The sequence below is a fragment of the Doryrhamphus excisus genome, linkage group LG1, assembly GCF_037039965.1.
Source record: "Doryrhamphus excisus strain RoL-2023G ecotype Guam linkage group LG1, RoL_Dexc_Guam_v1.1, whole genome shotgun sequence".
NCBI classification, from domain to species: domain Eukaryota; kingdom Metazoa; phylum Chordata; class Actinopteri; order Syngnathiformes; family Syngnathidae; genus Doryrhamphus; species Doryrhamphus excisus.
The window spans coordinates 6,236,707-6,255,605 of record NC_136357.1 but is presented as its reverse complement, the minus strand read 5'-3'; the positions used below and the strand labels follow the sequence as shown (position 1 = coordinate 6,255,605).

General features: G+C 40.1%; 3 protein-coding genes across 4 annotated transcripts; 2 read left to right on the top strand and 1 right to left on the bottom strand.

The window, feature by feature from the left end:
* Window positions 1–1,990: 1,990 nt before the first annotated feature.
* On the top strand, window positions 1,991–6,967 carry il17c (interleukin 17c). The gene is made up of 3 exons (XM_058075395.2): window positions 1,991–2,242; window positions 2,317–2,573; window positions 6,654–6,967. The coding sequence occupies exons 1-3, from the start codon at window positions 2,156–2,158 to the stop codon at window positions 6,898–6,900; spliced, it is 591 nt and encodes a 196-aa protein (XP_057931378.2). The 5' UTR covers window positions 1,991–2,155; the 3' UTR covers window positions 6,901–6,967.
* A 71-nt stretch (window positions 6,968–7,038) lies between these two features.
* Window positions 7,039–16,846, bottom strand: utp4 (UTP4 small subunit processome component). The gene is made up of 16 exons (XM_078799110.1): window positions 16,420–16,846; window positions 15,467–15,655; window positions 15,285–15,369; window positions 14,280–14,369; window positions 13,978–14,192; window positions 13,719–13,890; window positions 13,395–13,486; window positions 12,778–12,874; window positions 11,700–11,764; window positions 10,469–10,588; window positions 10,201–10,357; window positions 9,838–9,944; window positions 9,654–9,749; window positions 9,386–9,571; window positions 9,184–9,294; window positions 7,039–8,191 (listed from the first exon to the last, which is right to left on the bottom strand). Exons 1-16 carry the CDS (start codon window positions 16,576–16,578, stop codon window positions 8,075–8,077), a joined length of 2,058 nt encoding a protein of 685 aa, XP_078655236.1. The 5' UTR covers window positions 16,579–16,846; the 3' UTR covers window positions 7,039–8,074.
* A 489-nt stretch (window positions 16,847–17,335) lies between these two features.
* Window positions 17,336–18,396, top strand: chtf8 (CTF8, chromosome transmission fidelity factor 8 homolog (S. cerevisiae)). Of its 2 annotated transcripts, none has more exons than XM_078799080.1 (3): window positions 17,336–17,357; window positions 17,703–17,826; window positions 17,974–18,396. In XM_078799080.1, the coding sequence occupies exons 1-3, from the start codon at window positions 17,344–17,346 to the stop codon at window positions 18,214–18,216; spliced, it is 381 nt and encodes a 126-aa protein (XP_078655206.1). In that variant the 5' UTR covers window positions 17,336–17,343; the 3' UTR covers window positions 18,217–18,396. The 2 variants fall into 2 exon arrangements, with proteins under 2 accessions (XP_078655206.1, XP_057931588.2); XM_058075605.2 differs by lacking the exon at window positions 17,336–17,357 and adding an exon at window positions 17,396–17,489 and having other exon boundaries at window positions 17,974–18,395.
* Window positions 18,397–18,899: the final 503 nt, after the last annotated feature.

The window sequence follows — 18,899 nt, the reverse complement described above, 5'->3', positions numbered from 1 at the left end:
GAACACAGGTAGGTCAGAGCTACATCCAGTACATAGAAACCAACCAACCTGGGACTCTGTACCGTAACTTTAAGACGTTTGCAAAGATACTGTAATTGATACTGTAATACTGTAGATTGTTTTTAATGTTATAGGGCAAAATTCAAGTCATCTATAACAATTTTAAAGATTTTTAGAGATTTTAAACATTTTTCTCTGTTAAAAAATAATAATAATTGTGTTTGGCTTCAACTGGAATCAACTTCTTACCAGGAAACAATGCTTTCAACTGAGTTTGGTGCAAATTATGATTCCATAAGTTATAATGCAGGAGAACATGAAAGGACTGACACACAGGGACCCCCCAAAAATAGGAAAAATAATGTTGTAATATTTTTTTTTTAAATATACAGTCAGAAAACGATCAAAACAATCTCTTGTATTTGGTAGTAACAGTTAAATATCCACATTGACCAAACGTAAACTTCCATATTGGACTGACCCCCCCATGCCCCCTGCTACATGAAATGGTTTGGCCCACTAACTAGGACTGTCTTCAATTTTCTTAACTATGCTCTTCAGAGTGGAACCTGACGTAAACCTGACGAAATCTCTGACGTAGCTTTTGTATCCTTCCCCTAGACCATGATGTTGAACAATCTTTGCTTTCAGGTCATTTGACAGTTCAGATAAGATGCAAAAAAGAGAACAACTTCATTTCAAATCTCATCTATTCCTGTGTTTGTCTGCTATATGATATATGGCGAAGAAGTGTATAACTCCAAAAACTTTGTTACCACTTCCACACAGAATGAGGAATCTCAGACATATCATGGAATGTCAGCTCGACTCTGCTGGCTCATTCATTCATTCATTTTCTACCGCTTATCCTCACGAGGGTCGCGGGGGTGCTGGACCCTATCCCAGCCTTCTTCGGGCGAGAAGCGGGGTACACCCTGGACTGGTCGCCAGCCAATCACAGGGCACACATAGACAAACAACCATTCACACTCACATTCATACCTATGGACAATTTGGAGTCGCCAATTAACCTAGCGTGTTTTTGGAAACCGGAGTACCCGGAGAAAACCCACGCATGCACGGGGAGAACATGCAAACTCCATACAGAGATGGCCGAGGGTGGAATTGAACTTGGGTCTCCTAGCTGTGAGGCGTGCGTGTTAACCACTCGGTCGCCGTGCAGCCACTAAAGAAAAAACGTCTATTTTTGACACATAGTTCACGCCTCCCACTCCAAATCAACATTTGCAATAATTCAGTTTGAACCATCTGCCATTGTTTGCTCAGAAGCTAACTGGCTAATTGCAATATTTTAAGGATGGAACTGAGAGTGAAGCTTTGCATCACAAAGATGTGAGTATGTTGTTTAATGATTCACTTGTTTGGTAATAATAATAATTTGAAGTTTAATTTTAAGTTTAAAGTTGCTGGTTCTTTTACATACGTGTACCTATACCATGTTAGTTTATATTACAGTTGAAAACAAAATAATATCCTATTGTTATTGTTGTTATTGCCAACGGGACATTAATAATAATAATAATAATAATAATAATAATAATAATAATAATAATAATAATAATAATAATAATAATAATAATAATAATAATAATAATAATAATAATAATAATCTCCCAGGAGGATTTTGAGGAATTTATGTAGCTAAGGAAATAAGGAAATTGCTAAAAAAAAATCCATTTAAAATCATTTGGGTTGTTTTTGAGGGGTATGTAAACATAGCCATGTAACTAGCAACTTAAGATGATCGGATTTCTAAAAGCTGTCAAAAATACATAATGATAAAATAAGTAAAAAATAATGTATGTATTTAATAAATAAAATACATAATCGTCTTCTGTAAAAATGTCAATAAAAGTGTACAGCCCGTTTCATGGTCCTTCTAAGTCCGGGTTGCCAGATCTATTTTTGTCCCCCGGTGTATTGAAGGCAACAAAGCATGATGACAACATAAGCTCCCTGCCAATGACGTCATCCGCACGCATTGTTATCTCAGCAGTGTGTTCACCTGGGGTTAAAAAAAGAAAAGAGCCGATCAGGAGATAAAAATAGACGCTTCACGTGACCTCACCTGCATCCGTGTTTGAGTGGGAAGGTGGCCCACGTCCCATTTCCTCATGCCACGGCTGTTAAAAGCATGGAGCATGTCTGCCCTGCCGGAGATCAGACAAGCGAGCCAAGAGAGGAAACGTGCATCATCATCATCATCATCATCATCATGCAGGTGAGTTGATCCGGATCGCACGTGGGTCCTTTTCCGCTTCTCGACACAAGTCATCCTTCACGTGCTTCACGTAGATCGTGGCCACCGTGGTGATCGTGGGCCTTCTGCTGGGACCCGCGTGGACTCGCAACATCCCCTGCTACGAGGAGGGAGAGCTGAGTGAGATAGCCAATCAGAAGCTGGCGGATTACCCGCAGTTTCCCGGGCCTCAAGACGTGGTGGTCCATGACACCGGTTCCTCCGGCACTGTGGACCTTTGCATGAACTACGCTGGGAAACCAGCACCGAACGACCCCACGAACGCCAGGTCCCTGTCGCCATGGCGATACGTGTAAGTTTCATTCATATTTAGCATCTAGATCACACCTGTGACCACCATGTATTGTACTCATGTAGATCTTTGGGCTGGTGGGTTCCATTGTGCTCTTAAGCCTTAGATGCATGAGTGACAGGACCCTACACTCTTCCATTAGTGGGTCAAAAATGACCCATACTAGAATCAATGCGTTTTTATGCCAGTTTTGCCATTTTGGTTAGGAATAATCACTTGTATGATATTTAGTATTATATTTAGGAGTTGATAAGAATCAAAGGTTCCTATTGGATTCCATACAAAATGCATACGGGTCATTTTTGACCCACTTATGGAAGGTTGGGGTAGTAACACAAAAACTAAAATTTCTTAAAATGTATAAAACGTGAGTTAAAAATGTGAATGGCATGATATCAAAAACATGTTTTTTGAGGAATACCTGAAATATGAAATGATAAAAAAATTTCATTACCAAGATATTTAATTTTTTGACCCACTTATGGAAGGTTGGGGTAGTAACACAAAAACTAAAATTTCTTAAAATATATAAAATATGAGTTAAAAATGTGAATGACATGATGTCAAAAACATGTTTTTTGAGGAATACCTGGAATATGAAATGATAAAAAAATTTCATTACCAAGATATTTCATTTTTTTACCCACTTCTGGAAGGTTGGGGTAGTAACACAAAAACTACAATTTCTTAAACTATATAAAATATGAGTTAAAAATGTGAATGGCATGATATCAAAAACATGTTTTTTGAGGAATACCTGGAATATGAAATGATAAAAAACTTTCATTACAAAGATATTTTTTTTTTACCCACTTATGGAAGGTTGGGGTAGTAACACAAAAACTAAAATTTCTTAAAATATATAAAATATGAGTTAAAAATGTGAATGGCATGATATCAAAAACATGTTTTTTGAGGAATACCTGGAATATGAAATGATAAAAAACTTTCATTACAAAGATATTTTTTTTTACCCACTTATGGAAGGTTGGGGTAGTAACACAAAAACTAAAATTTCTTAAAATGTATAAAACGTGAGTTAAAAATGTGAATGGCATGATATCAAAAACATGTTTTTTGAGGAATACCTGGAATATGAAATGATAAAAAAATTTTATTACCAAGATATTTCATTTTTTTACCCACTTATGGAAGGTTGGGGTAGTAACACAAAAACTAAAATTTCTTAAAATATATAAAATATGAGTTTAAAATGTGAATGGCATGATGTCAAAAACATGTTTTTTGAGGAATACCTGGAATATGAAATGATAAAAAACTTTCATTACAAAGATATTTTTTTTTACCCACTTATGGAAGGTTGGGGTAGTAACACAAAAACTAAAATTTCTTAAAATGTTTAAAACATGAGTTAAAACTGTGAATGGCATGATATCAAAAACACGTTTTTTGAGGAATACCTGGAATATGAAATGATAAACAATTTTCATTACAAAGATATTTAATCTTTTTTTACCCACTATGGAAGGTTGGGGTCGTAACACAAAAACAAAAATTTCTTAAAATGCATAAAAGTTAAGTAAAAAATGTGAATGGCATGATATCAAAAACATGTTTTTTGAGGAATACCTAGAATATGAAATGATAAAAAAAAATCATTACAAAGATATTTATTTTTTTTTTACCCACTTATGGAAGGTTGGGGTAGTAACACAAAAACATAAATTTCTTAAAATGTATAAAAGGTAAGTTAAAATGTGAATGCCATGATATCAAAAACGTGTTTTTTGAGGAAAACCTGGAATATGAAATTATAAAAAAAATTAATTACAAAGATATTTCAAGAAAACAACCTGAAAAGGTCATTTTTGAGCCACTTATGGAAGGTTGGGGTAGTAACACAAAAACTAAAATTTCTTAAAATGTATAAAATATGAGTTAAAAATGTGAATGGCATGATATCAAAAACATGTTTTTTGAGGAAAACGTGGAATATGAAATGATAAAAAAAAGGGTAAAAAGGCAAAAAATGTAATTACGAAGATATCTCAAGAAAACAACGTGACTGGGTCATTTTTGACCCACTGATGCATCTAAGGGTTAAAGCTAACATTCTATCCATCCATACCGCTTAGGTTGCAGGCATGCTGGAGCCTATCCCAGCTGTCTACACCCTGGACTGGTTGGCTAAGATTCTATACAAACGTCAAACAAAGTTTTGTCAACGTTGACTTTAAAAAAAAAAAATTGCTAGTACTTTTCCAGTGATGCTTTGAGACAACATTTTGGTGAGGATCTGGATTACAAACGAACACTTGCAGGAAAATCCCACTTGACACGTTAAAACGTGATCCGATAACCGCTAGCATCTTACGACACGTTGTGTTATTATAAGCTTCACTTCCACACCTTCTTACAAAGCATTGAACTTTGACACTTCATCGCTTGGGGCATCATCAGGTCGTGACAAAACACACGCTCGACGTGAAGCGTTCGCCGTCTAAATTTGCTGGGAAGGATCTGTCGAGACAGTCTGACAGTCAGGTGATGGGCGAGCGCACGCCACAGGGAAAGTCCCGCAGGTTCTTGCACAATCTCTCAGTTGCATCACCATATTGTGTCATGTCAACTCTGGGAGAGCGTTTCTTAATTAGTCACGGCGTTCCCAGGCTTTCATCATCTCCAGACTACTTTCCCTCACACCAAAATGAAACGTCATCATGGATACTAGCAAAATACGAGGGAATACTCGATTTATTGTGACATATCAACACTCCTCTGTTAGGGCTTTGAAATGCACACCAATGGCTGCCAAACTCTGTCATGTACATAAATAGAACTGCCGTGCTATTTTGGGACTCATTGAAAGTAGGCGTGACTGCTTATGGAGCAGTTATGATTATGACTTACAGCATGAATTACTGCATGGATTACACATTACAAAGAGTACACCAAAATACGACAAAGTATTTAGGCCACATTAAAAAAAATCGTAGATTTCAAGAATAAAGTCGACCATTTCCGAGGAAAAACTTGGGTTATTAAGAAATGACTTGACTTTAGTAATAAAAGTGATTTTTTTGTATAGCAAGCAAAAGTATGAGTAAAACTTCCCAATCACAGGGCACATATAGACAAACAACCATCCATGTTCAACTGCTGTAGCAGCTGTACCATAACACCACCAGGGTTAACAGCTGAATTCATTCATTCATTTTCTACCGCTTATCCTCACGAGGGTCGCGGGGTATGCTGGAGCCTATCCCAGCTTTCTTCGGGTGAGAGGCGGGGTACACCCTGGACTGGTCGCCAGCCAATCAAAGGTCACATATAGACAAACAACCATCCATGTTTGACTGCTGTAGCAGCTGTACCATTACACCACCAGGGTCAACAGCTGAATTCATTCATTCATTTTCTATCGCTTATCCTCACAAGGGTCGTGGGGTATGCTGGAGCCTATCCCAGCTGTCTTCGGGTGAGAGGCGGGGTACACCCTGGACTGGTGGCCAGCCAATCACAGGGCACATATAGACAAACAACCATCCATGTTTGACTGCTGTAGCAGCTGTACCATTATACCATCTATGTATGTAGCAGCTGTACCATTACACCACCAGGGTTAACAGCTGAATTCATTCATTCATTTTCTACCGCTTATCCTCACAAGGGTTGCAGGGGGTGCTGGAGCCTATCCCAGCTGTCTTCGGGTGAAAGGCGGGGTACACCCTGGACTGGTCGCCAGCCAATCACAGGGCACATATAGACAAACAACCATTCACACTCACATTCATACCTATGGACAATTGGGAGACGTAAATTAACCTAGCATTTTTTAGGAATGTGGGACGAAACTGGAATACCCGGAAAAAAACCCACTCATGCACGGGGGAGAACATGCAAACTCCATACAGAGATGGCCGAGCGTGGAATCAAACTCGTTATAAAATGTATTAAAAAAAGTTATAAAGCTATATAAAGTTATAAAATTAACCACCCGGGCACTGTACTATAAATGTGTACACGTTGGCAACATTGAGAGCACTCCATGCTACAGTTTCAGCACTCATACAGTCCTTAGTCCTGATTGACTTTTGCTGCCATGTCGTTTGTGTCCAGGCGGAAAAACATGGAGGATCACTACCCCTCCAGCTACGTCGAAGCTCAGTGTCTGTGCTCAGGCTGCATCATGATGAAAAACGGGGCCCCCAGATTGAGCCACGACTACAACTCCATCCCCATTTCACAGAGTCGAGTGTTCCTGAAGAGGGAGCTGTGCAGTGAAGGCCACGGGTACTATCTGAAGCCTGTGTCTGTGGATGTAGTAGTGGGCTGCACATGTGCCAGACCCCGCATCTCTTTCTAGGGGACCCCCCCGTGTATGGGACCACCTTGCAATCACAGTATGACCGGATAGGCTTCCAGAACTGTGTTGTCTTTTTTTTTTTTTTTTTTTTGCAAACATTAGTCAGACTTCCGAAGCTCAAAGTCGCATCATCCTTTATTTATTGGCTTATTTATTTATTTATGTTATGTTTACAATGCTGCATTGTATGGAATGCAGTGTGTTTCAATTTGAGCAATTTTTCATGTTGAAATTGCAATGATATATATTTTCATTTATTCTATTCGGCAAGGTTTAGCTGATTCTCGAGTGAATGAAGAAGATCTGACATTGAATCGTTCCTGTCAAACAGGACTTGTAAGGTTAGCTTCTTTGAAGCAAAATAAACATTGTGACGCTTTGTTTATTTCCAAATGCACGTCACCGTTTTAGTATCTCAGTATGAAAAAAAATAAATGAAACTTTTGTATAGATTCACTACACAGAGTGAAACATTTCAAGAATGAATTTTGATAATATAAGCTCCAAATACAGTATCTGTTAACTTTGGAAAAAAAGTCCATATTGTAAACCCATTTCCATTGTAAGCAAATAAACTGAGCTTTAAATTGGCATCTTTGTATGAAATCAAGCCTCTTTTGTACCATATTCTAATTTATCGATAAGAACCTACTGTATATTTGGATTGGAGCATCAGATGTTGGCTTCAAGACCATTATCTCTGTGCTACTCTGACTTGGAAGCACCCCCCAATGGAGAAATGTGTTAACCCATATTCAGGTTCATGCGTAGTGGTTGTATTGTTGTTGATCACATGGAAGAATTCTTATAATTATTCAAAGTTTGATGAATCTGTTGGGAATGGTAACCGCCCACATCCGACTTCCTGTAAATCCACCATTGTCCCATCATCATCATCATCATAACTAGGTGTGACATAATGCATTACTTGATGCACATGGAAAAACCAAAACTTTTATAGGCTCCATCCTCAATACAGAGCTAATGTGTTAGCACAGAAAACACTGATATAATAACGAGCTTGATGAAACAAAAACGATAGTATTCTAAGGTAAATATTTGTTTTATTTATCAAAACGGTCTTTACAAAGCGGCAACGTCCCAGGTTCAGCTCTTTCCCAATTGATTCCTTTGTTGGAATCGGTCATCTTGGATGACACACAGAATGTTTGTTTTATGTGGCAAACTTCTTCTGTTGTACAGGTGGAGGTAGTTGACACTGGATGTCCTGGAGGGGGCGCTCCACTACCACTAGGGACTGGTCATCCAGGAGAGTGGCAAACAAGAGATGCTGTGGGAAGTATGAAGCAATATTGTTATTTCGCTCACTTATTAAAACATTTCAATATCATTGCAATGCAATGATAAATCAAATTAAATCAACTTTATTTGTATAGTACAAAGACATGCAACACAAAGTGCTTTATTCATTCATTCATTTTCTACCGCTTTTTCCTCACGAGGGTCGCGGGGGTGCTGGAGCCTATCCCAGCTGTCTTTGGGCGAGAGGCGGGGTACACCCTGGACTGGTCGCCAGCCAATCACAGGGCACATATAGACAAACAACCATTCACACTCACATTCATACCTATGGACAATTTGGAGTCGCCAATTAACCTAGCATGTTTTTGGAATGTGGGAGGAAACCGGAGTACCCGGAGAAAACCCACGCATGCATGGGGAGAACATGCAAATTCCACACAGAGATATGCCCAAGGGTGGAATTGAACCCTGGTCTATGTTTTATAGTAAAAATGAATACTATCTATGTACTTTTCTCTATTAATATGCACTGTCCATTTCAAATAAAGGTGAGGAAAATATGTAAAGATTATTGGCCACTTGGGAATAGTACACACTTAGGGTTTACACCAGGTTTGATTCCTGGTTGGGGTTTTGGGAATTGAACCCTGGTCTCCTAGCTGTGAGGTCTGCGCGCTAACCACTAGACCGCCGTGCCACCCCACAAAGTGCTTTACAGAATTAAAAACAATTACCACAATTGAAAGGAAAACAAATACTAAGAAAGTCCCTCGCTCCCACCCTCCATACCACACACACACACACACACACACAGTAGGGAGACATGGCATGGCACACTGGGAGGAGCCGCAGGTCGTGCCATCGGGGCACCAGCACCCCCCCCCCCGACAGATGGGCGGACCTCCACATCAAAGGGAGGAACCCTCAGCCGGCCAGGTCGAAGCGACCCAAGGATGGCACCCCCCTCAGCAAATAATGCTAAACATGAGTTTAGGACTTGTATGGGGGGGAGGGGGGTACCTGAAAGGTCCTGCTTATCTTGAACGAGTGTCTGTGTTTTATCCTCTCACGCTCTGGAAGACTTTGAAGTGTTGTCTGATTGGATAGCTGAGATTTTGCGTCAGGGAGTGGCTGCGTGGAAAAACAAAAAAGTCCTTGTTGATTTATCACACAGCAAAAAAATAATAATAATAAAGCAATATATGTGGTCTGCTTCACGTACCAGACTCTTATCCAGGAGGCAGAACATAAATGTGTCATGCAGAAAGATGTGAGCGGTGTTCTTGGGGTTGAAGGTGACGTGGGTGATTGGCGTGTCCCTCTTCAACCACCGAGGGTGGAGCCCTTGTTTCTGCAGCTTGCGGCTCCACTCACTGTACTCTTTTTGCTTGAGAGAGAACTCAAATATCTAATAATGGAAGAAAGGTGATGTTAAATTCCAAAGACCAAAGTCCGGAAGAAAAAGACAAGGATGTGACTCAAGTGTTCACCTGCTGATCAGCGTGTACCGTGATGAGGTTCTGGGTGGTGGGGTGGATGGCCAAGGCAGTGGGACAGGAGCTGTATACCGGCACCGTGCAGTGAAGCTATATTTGCACACACAGACAGGAAGTGGCATAAAAGTGGGGGGAAATTGTGTGAATCAACACAAAAATAAACACAACTCAAATTCACCTTCATCTTTTGAAGGTCGTAGACGTGCACTTCAAAACCCGTGTTGGCGGTTGCGAGCCACTTGCCATCATCGCTGGCGTGTAACAGATGGACGGGGTTTCTGGAGCCTGGCCACACGTGAAGGATATTGGAAAACAAAGCTAATGATGCTATTGTTACGCCACATGTCAATGAAACTGAGCGTGTAAAAAAAAACAACAAAAAAAACCCGTTCAACATAAACAGTGTGCCGTTAAAGCCTCCAGGGCGCTGACGCTGAATTCTCCAAAAAAAAAATTCCAGACCGGTTTTGTAGGTCCGTACCCGAATCTGGTCACGTTTTCATGATTCATTTATGGAAAAAAAAAAAATCCACGCTCTCACCTGATTTAGGTTTAAAGGTGTGAACATATTTGCACTCCGACTGGCTGAGAGAAACCACGATGACTGATGAGCGGCCGCAGGATGCAAAGAGTTTGGAGGAGTCGGAGGAAAAGCAGAGCTGCTGGGCAGTGTGAAGGATCTTGGGCAGTTTCGACACCTATGGTGACCCCCAAAGGACGGCATAAAGCGTCAACAACATCGTAAATAAGCCAAATCTGATTTCACTTCAATGTCAAAATATCACATTGACCAAACATGAAGTACACACCTTTGTGACGATGATGCTGTTGTGGATCTGGATCTTATAGAGACGAATGCTGGAGAAGGTGGAGAATGCCAGCCATTCTCCGCTTGGAGAGAGAGCACTGAACCAGATGTTATCTTCTCCCTGCAAATACGCCAGCCAATCAGAACTACTGGTACCCCGATAGTGTCAACAAGTGTTTCCGTACAGATCAGTTATTTTGCTTCCGGCTGTCTTGATGTTCTGCCTCTCATCTGAGCAGGCTTCAGTTGAGTCTCAAAGGTTAGACAGGACAGCACGGTGCAGGATTTATTGTGTATGGAGGACGAAGGTAAACCAAAAGGAAAAGTGGTTGTGTTGTGTATGTTATTTCCTGAGAGGTTTAATTATCGAATATTTTATGAAGAAATGATAGGATAGCAGGCGGCACGGCGGTCAGACCTCACAGCTAGGAGACCAGGGTTCAATTCCACCCCCGGCCATCTCTGTGTGGAGTTTGCATGTTCTCCCCATGAATGCGTGGGTTTTCTCCGGGTACTCCGGTTTCCTCCCACATTCCAAAAACATGCTAGGTTAATTGGCGACTCCAAATTGTCCATAGGTATGAATGTGAGTGTGAATGGTTGTTTGTCTATATGTGCCCTGTGATTGGCTGGCGACCAGTCCAGGGTGTACCCCGCCTCTCGCCCAAAGAAAGTTGGGATAGGCTCCAGCACCCCCGCGACCTTTGTGAGGATAAGCGGTAGAAAATGAATGAATGAATGAATGATAGGATAGCACTGTACGTGGGAGATGGGAAGGTTTCATGGGTTTAGAGATGGGTGTTAACCTTGCAAGCCAACGCAGATTTTGAGTCGTATTAACATGCAATAACTACTGCTGTCACTCCCTCTTTTGCTCAACGTTTTTGCTAGCGCGGCAAGGTGAGCCGATGTACGCGTGCTGGTATCTCCGCCAGAGTTTTCGGGACTGGGCTCCCGGCTGGAGCTTGCGTGTTGCGGCTTGGAGAACGAGCTGTGCGGGCGTGTTGGGTTACTCTCCAGGATTGGAGGGCACTAATGTAATAATACAGTTTTTTTTCCCAAAATTCTCGCAATCGACCAGCAAAGTCCCCAAGATTGACAGGTTGGTGACCCCCCCCTCTCCTTTTGACAGCCCAAATTTTATATAAGATACATAGAGTCAAATAGGGATTTTAGCACCACTGTACATTTGTAGATTGGTCAGTGCAAGTCAAATACTTTTGGGTACATACCTTTTTTTTCAGGTGAATCAATTTCTCTGGGTTCTTCTTCACAGGAAGACGGTCACCTGGCTTCCCTGATAAAAAAAGAAGCAAGGAAAACTGTAATTGCATCATGGTAATATTAAAAAAAAAGTATAAAAATAGACATTCATTCATTCATTTTCTACTTCTTTTTCCTCACGAGGGTCGCGGGAGGTGCTGGAGCCTATCCCAGCTGTCTTCGAGCGGGAGGCGGGGTACACCCTGGACTGGTCGCCAGCCAATCACAGGGCACATATAGACAAACAACCATTCACACTCACATTCATACCTATGGACAATTTGGAGTCGCCAATTAACCTAGCATGTTTTTGGAATGTGGGAGGAAACCGGAGTACCCGGAGAAAACCCACGCATGCACGGGGAGAACATGCAAACTCCACACAGAGATGTCTCCTAGCTGTGAGGTCTGCGTGCTAACGACTCGACTGCCATGCCGCTAAAAATACACAAATGTACTTAAAGTCAGTGTGGTGTAGTCAATGTCAACCATTCACGTGTGTTCTGGTTCTGCCCAACTATCACCATGTTTTGGAAGAGGGCATGGAGAGGATTTTGGGTTACAATGTGACTTTTTCATGCGAGACATTGTATCTGGGCCACCTGGTGGGAGACCTTGTGTTAAGAGAAGATAAGTATTTATATAAAATCATGTTGGTAGCATTACTAAAAAAAGCCATTACCAAAAAATGGCTTAATCCAAGACCCCCGGTAATGGAGGACTGGCTTTGTGTGATGAACACAATACACAATATGGAACTATTAACACATAGATTGAGGACTGAAGTTCACGGACAAAAATCAAGGAAATGACTCAAATTGCACCATGACAGGGAATGTGAAATAACTAAATTGTATACTGTGTATGTCCAGTGCCCGCTTTTTGTTTGTATTAATGTTGACATTTTGTTTAAAAAATGAAAATAAAAAAAATAAAGTATATTTAAAAAGGTATAAAAATAGACACAAAGTAGGGATTGTGGTGGCCAGGACGTTCTTTGTGGTGAATTGTATGCTGTGTCAATGTTGGTGCGTGTTGTCTTCTCACCGTGCCCATCACTCTCCCCTAGTCTCCACAGCTCCAGATGATCGGGGAACTGGAAGAGCAGCAGCCCCAACTTCTTGGCACAAGACACCAGACTCGTCTGCGCAGAAGAAAACGTGTGTTAGTGTGCAACAATCCAACTCCAGTTGTCCATCGCTACATCGCGGTTCTAACATTGCTAACTCTCTCTGTGGTGGTTTTTCAAAAATTAATTTATGATCGCTGTTTCGAGGCTGTCTCTTTTAAAGTCAACCTTGCATGTCCGACATGATATAGTGGAAAACAACTTCTCCCCATTCCTTGTGGAAGTGTCAAGTTTATGGTTTCTTACAATGTGGTGTAAATAAAGCATAACATAAGTGGAAATTTTACTATAGGGGTGCTATTTTATGTTTACAGGGCTCAAATAATTGCAAAAAAAACAGTTTTTCTGTGCTCCAACTACAAAGCTTTTCCATTTATTAATACAGAATCCTACTTTGCAGAAGTTCATTAATCACAGTTGGGTCTGGAACCAATTAACCGCGCTAAACGAGGGGTTGACAGTATAGCAGATTGCTGACTGTCAAAATGTGATTGAGTGGCTCGTCGAAAGAATCGTGTTTTCATGCGGTACTCACATGTGGGAACATAATCTTCCGAAGGGATGCCTCTTGGCTCAGCTTCTCCACCTTGTCCAGCAGCGGTTGTACTACCACCTGAGTATCCATACCTAAGGGGGGATCCAACAATAAAAACATGGCACACTCTCCAAAAGCAAAGTTACAATCAGACTTCATAATCACACATATTACAGGCATCTACATGACTGTGAACACTTAAAGATAATTTTGAGGCATAACTAATCCACAAACTTTTAAGATATGGTAATGGTCCAAAGCGAATGTACTATTAAATCACGCAACCATCAGATCAACCACAGAACTTTAGAAGTTAACACCGACCTCCAGAAACAACAGCTGTCTCAGTGTGAACCAATGCCTTCACGTCATGGGAACTGTTTTTAAAGGTTCTGGTTCGGACCCAGCGCTTGCTCTGATGGTCCGTGTTGCAGGAGAGAAACTGGAACTGGATCACGGTGCCCTCTGTTGTCCCGGCAATAAGGCTGCTTTCGTCCTGTTGGTCAATCAATTAGTATATTCAACACCACTCATGCATCTGAAACCGGCCATCTTATGTGTTGCTACAGGTAATGACTCTCACCTGGGATACAGAGAGTGCGAGAACGTCCCACGCTGTGACTCGATGAGTTTGAACAAGTGTTGCTGTGACTCCATCCCATATTTGAACTTTTCCTTCGGAATCACCACTGACGATGGTGTTGTTTGACAAGAAGGCAACAGCCCAAACCACCACCCCGCTGCTGACCCTTTTTGGTCCAATGCCTCTTTCTACCAGCATTCTGTGTGCACTGTGACCTGATATGAGCACAACCACACACACAAAGATGTTAATTAACTCAAGCAAAGAGCAGAGCAGGAAGTGATGATTTTGTATCACTTTACCCGTTTCAGCATCAAATATTCTGATCATGTCCATCATACCAGCAGCCAAACATGTGCCGGAGGGGTGCCAAGAAATACTTACGATACGACCTAGAATATATGAACAGGTATAAGCAACACAGATGCAATAATAGCCATGGGGTCATCCTCTTCTGTTCTCTCATTAAAAGTGCATTTTGGGCAAAGTTGAGTGCATCACATAATCAGTTCACAGTTCCACATGTCCAAAAGGAGTAGGAAGAAGCAAAGCTTACTAAATCCTACCCCTCCATCTGGTACTTTTACAATCAGTAACTGTTACATTTGTTCACTTAATGCTTTCCTAATATAGTTTAAGTTTGTTTTGTGGGTTTTTTTGTAAAAAAAAAAAAAAAAACGTAAAAAAAACTTACTTATTTTTTGTTTGTTTTTTTTATTTTTGTAAAAAAACAAACAAACAAAAAACGTAAATTAAGTTTACGTTTTTTAAGTTTCTTTTTTTTACTTTATTTTTGTAAAAATAAAATAAATAAAATAAGTAAATAAAATAAAAAACAAACTTAAACTAAGTAAGTTTTTTCTTTGTTTTTTTATTTTATTTATATGACAAAAATAAAATAAAAAAACAAACAAAAAAAACTTAAACTAAGTAAGTTTTTTTGGTTTGTTTTTTTATTTTATTTTTGTCACGTACAAAAATAAAAAAAAACAAACAAAAAACGTAAACTATATTGGTAACGCAGGAAGTGAACAAATGAAACAGTTACTGTTACCAGTTAAAGTACCAGATGGAGGGGTAGGATTTAATAAGCTTTGCTTCTTCCTACTCCTTTTGGACATGTGGAACTGTGAACTGATTATGGGATGCATTCAATTGTAATCTGATGCATGTTCAAATGAAATAAAACCATTACCATTACCAAGTTCTTTGGGTTAAATATGAAACATGGGTGAAGCACAGCTCACAGCCCAACATGAGTTTAAGTTTAAAAAAGAAAAAACATTTAAGTGTGCTTATTGTCCTACTTTTTTGCCTGTCAAAGTTCCTTTGAAATTGAATCCTGTCCTCCAGTATTTCAAAAATCTTCACCGTCCCATCTTCACACGCAACCTGATAAAAAAAATGAACAATCAAATCATAAAACAACATTCTAGATAGCAAAAGTGAGAGTAAAAACAATAAATGATACACAATATTTTTGACTGACCGCCAACAGTGTTCCCTCGCTGTTGCAGCTTATAGCCCAGATCGGTCCGCCGTAGGCGTCAACTGTATACTTGGCCTGCAGGTTCTCCAGGTCATACTCTGTGATCTCGCCACTGAAGCCAGCACTGAAGAGGCGCTGGCCCACCCAGCACAGAGTCGCAATGCCTTTACCCTCACATCCAGGGATGATCTGTGCAACCCAAATTGTGTAAATTATCACTAGACACCTGGTAAGGACTTGGATATTATGCTTACAAATACCAGGATTACGTGTACAAATATTCAAATATTGTAAAGCAGCATCATAGACTTCGTAGACATCCCAATAGACTTCTACACCACTATGTACATCTGTGCAATACTTTGTTTTTTATATTCAGTATCGTTACTCCAGACTCTATTCACTGTGCAATATCTGATCCACCTCCATGTGCAATGTGCAATGTATTAAATTCTAAGTGAAGTATGTCTATAATGCCTCATATTAACTCACTAGTAAGATCTCATAGTGTGTAGACTGGTCATATATTTCATCTCATTTCATATTATCTGCAAACTGTATTTGTATATAACTCTGGGTAAAATTGTTGATTTGTTAATACTTGGGTTGTTTATTTTTTTATATTGTGTATTTTGTACTGCTTAACTGACTCTGTACTCTTGCTGCTGTGCAATGCAAATTTCCCCACTGAGGGACGAATAAAGGCATATCTTATCTTATGTTCCAAAATACAATGATAATAATAATAAATTATTGCACTGCTGTTGGACTGTTCTGTAAATAGTTGTGTTATTTGTCATTCCCAGTAACATTAGAAGTTGCCCTGTGTGTCTACTTGTAGCTTTCTAGAATCACAAATCAATCAGATTTGAATGTTTTCTTTCTGATGATATGCAACACAATAAATGTCGTGTTTTATGAAACGTGATTTGTGAAATGAGCGAGCTCCCTACCTTCTCTTTGTAGTAGTTGTCAGCAAAATTGAAGATCTCCACAGTACTGTCAGCCCGGGCAACAGCAAGCCGCTCAGTTCGGTTGTTGAACGCCATTGCCCTGATAGCGCTGGGCATATATTCGAAAAATCTAACCCGGTGCACCTTAAACTCACCCATTTTGTTCAACAGATGAGTCGCCGATGTGTAAATGGTAGGGTCCAACAAATAACACGTGGTGCTACTATTCGCTAGTGTGTAAAGCAGTTAACATATCAAACGCTGGCTTGGACGACGAATTGTTTAATAACAACGCGAAACACACGCACTCCATTCACACAAATTTTGTTACTTTGTGTTATAAATCAAGCGCAGACAAATTTCCACGCGTTACACACGCCGAAAAACACCGGCAGCCATATTGAAGACCCACGACCCGGAAATACATCATCTTAGTTCACAGCGTTTGTGTCTACATCCGGGTCTGCAGTCCATATGCTTCAGTCCATAGAAATCGATAGACGTCGCATCGAGTGCTGAGCCATACGTCAAAGTGGCTGCCATATTGGTTAAGTCAGGGCTGCGTTGTAAATAAATACAAGGCAATGTACTTAACTGTCATAAAGCGCCTTTCAATACAAAATTTTAAGTTAATTCCTCTCGTTTATACTTTAACACACGAAATAATATACTTGGGAAACAGACACCATAACCAGTGTGATTGTTTTTGTACAATGTGAAAATTATTGTATGGCTGTAATTACTGTTTCCTAAATATATTAGTACCTGTGTGAATGTATAAACGGGATTAATTAACTCAAATTTTTGTATAGAAAGGCGTTTATGACAGTAAGTAAGTGGACTTGTATTTATTTACAACTCAGCCTTGACTTATCCAATATGGCGGCGTTGTTGACGTATCGCAGCAGTGGACAAACCCACTCGATGCTCACCAATTCGTAAGTGACGGTACTTTTACTCTCTTTGGAATGTCTCAGTGGACTTGCCGTAGCTGTAGCATATCCGCGGCAGATTCTGTTGGTTCTGTTTGAGTTTTGGCTGCTTGGACAAATGGTTCAAATAGTCATACGGTAAGATAAACGACTATATAATGTATTTAGATTCCTATCGCGAGCGAGCTTTGTATTTCGAGTATTTGTTTGTAGAAAAACAATTTTCGACTTTTCAACTCAGCGATACTTTGTTTAGCAAGCCTTTTATATGCTTCAGAAACATGGGACATGGCGGTATTCAACTTAAACTAAGGTATATGTCTAGTTTACGATTGTTTATGCCTTTTGTAGAGGAAGTGTGGATGGCAACAGTCCTCCCGAGTGGCTGCTGATCGAGCTGCAGGGAGAGATGGTGTCCAGACAGAACTCTGGCCTGGCGGGAAGTGTGATGGGAGACCTGCTTTATACCAAAGAGGTAAATAACAAACCTATAGTGTTTAATAAACTTGTTTATTAAAGTCCAGCTACGTGTGTAATTCTGTTACAGTATGGAATCAAAATAAGGCATAACCTCACTTAAAAAAAAAATGTATTCATTATTGATTCATTCTCCGTCCACCAGGGGGTGCCAGTGTTAATCGTAGGACATCACATATTGTACGGGAAGCAGGTCAAACTGGAGAAACCCTTTGCTGTCCTCACGAAGCATTCCGCCCAATCACAGGACACTGTGGATAGCACTGACAACCATGATGCCCCCCATGTTGCCTCCACCTCCTACTCCGTGTCTGCACTCATCAAGAGAAAGATTATCTTCAAGACACGGCCCAAACCCATCATCACTAATGTACCCAAGAAAATATAAATGTGGCTGGACTGAGCCAAAGGCTATGCAGGATGTAAACAAACTCATATAATTTGTTTATGGTTTACTATGTAGGAGACTGTTTGTGTACAATACTTAATTGTAATTGTTTATATTAACGTATAAGAGAAAAAAATAAAAGTGCAATTATATTTTTTATCTGACTTAATAGTAGTGTTTTTTCTTGTTGTTATCTTTGTAGTGGCTCAGACTAGCATAGCATAATTTTATGATAATAATTGTAAATATGCTGTAGGCTCTACATTCAGTCAAACACCAGACCAGATGGGCGGAACAACAGCCGATTTAGATAAAGACCTCTGAATCCTGAAAAATGGCCTTAACCCACGCCTACAACTACCAAACATGCGGTTTCTACCTCACTTCCTGTCCGTCACCCTTTTTCCTTCCCAACGCCGGAACATATCTCTCCACTGCAACACATGCGCAAACACAACATATAACATATAATACCCCTAAAGGTTATTACAATACAATGAAAAACAGGATTTATGAACGAGTTTGATGGTACCGCTTCAGAAAAGAAAAAATAATTCATTTCCGTTTAATCTTTTTTGTAAGTTTCTTTATGTTAATGTGGCAAAGAAGGTGTGCTTTTACGTTACATATCAGAAGATGGCGGTATTGCACGTGCACGTCCTTTTCTACCCACCAATGAAGAA

Bases quoted from the DNA above. Each gene is read 5' to 3' on its own strand.
- il17c (XM_058075395.2), top strand. From the start codon at position 2,156: ATGGAGCATGTCTGCCCTGCCGGAGATCAGACAAGCGAGCCAAGAGAG. The intron at 2,243-2,316 runs GTGAGTTGATCC...TGCTTCACGTAG, and splicing joins TCATCATCATCATCATGCAG to ATCGTGGCCACCGTGGTGAT. The intron at 2,574-6,653 runs GTAAGTTTCATT...GTTTGTGTCCAG, and splicing joins CTGTCGCCATGGCGATACGT to GCGGAAAAACATGGAGGATC.
- chtf8 (XM_058075605.2), top strand. From the start codon at position 17,470: ATGGTTCAAATAGTCATACG. The intron at 17,490-17,702 runs GTAAGATAAACG...TGCCTTTTGTAG, and splicing joins ATGGTTCAAATAGTCATACG to AGGAAGTGTGGATGGCAACA. The intron at 17,827-17,973 runs GTAAATAACAAA...TCCGTCCACCAG, and splicing joins ACCTGCTTTATACCAAAGAG to GGGGTGCCAGTGTTAATCGT.
- utp4 (XM_078799110.1), bottom strand. From the start codon at position 16,578: ATGGGTGAGTTTAAGGTGCACCGGGTTAGATTTTTCGAATATATGCCC. The intron at 10,358-10,468 runs GTGTGTACTTCA...GGGTCACCATAG, and splicing joins ACAGCATCATCGTCACAAAG to GTGTCGAAACTGCCCAAGAT. The intron at 8,192-9,183 runs GTACCCCCCTCC...TACTTCCCACAG, and splicing joins AGATAAGCAGGACCTTTCAG to CATCTCTTGTTTGCCACTCT.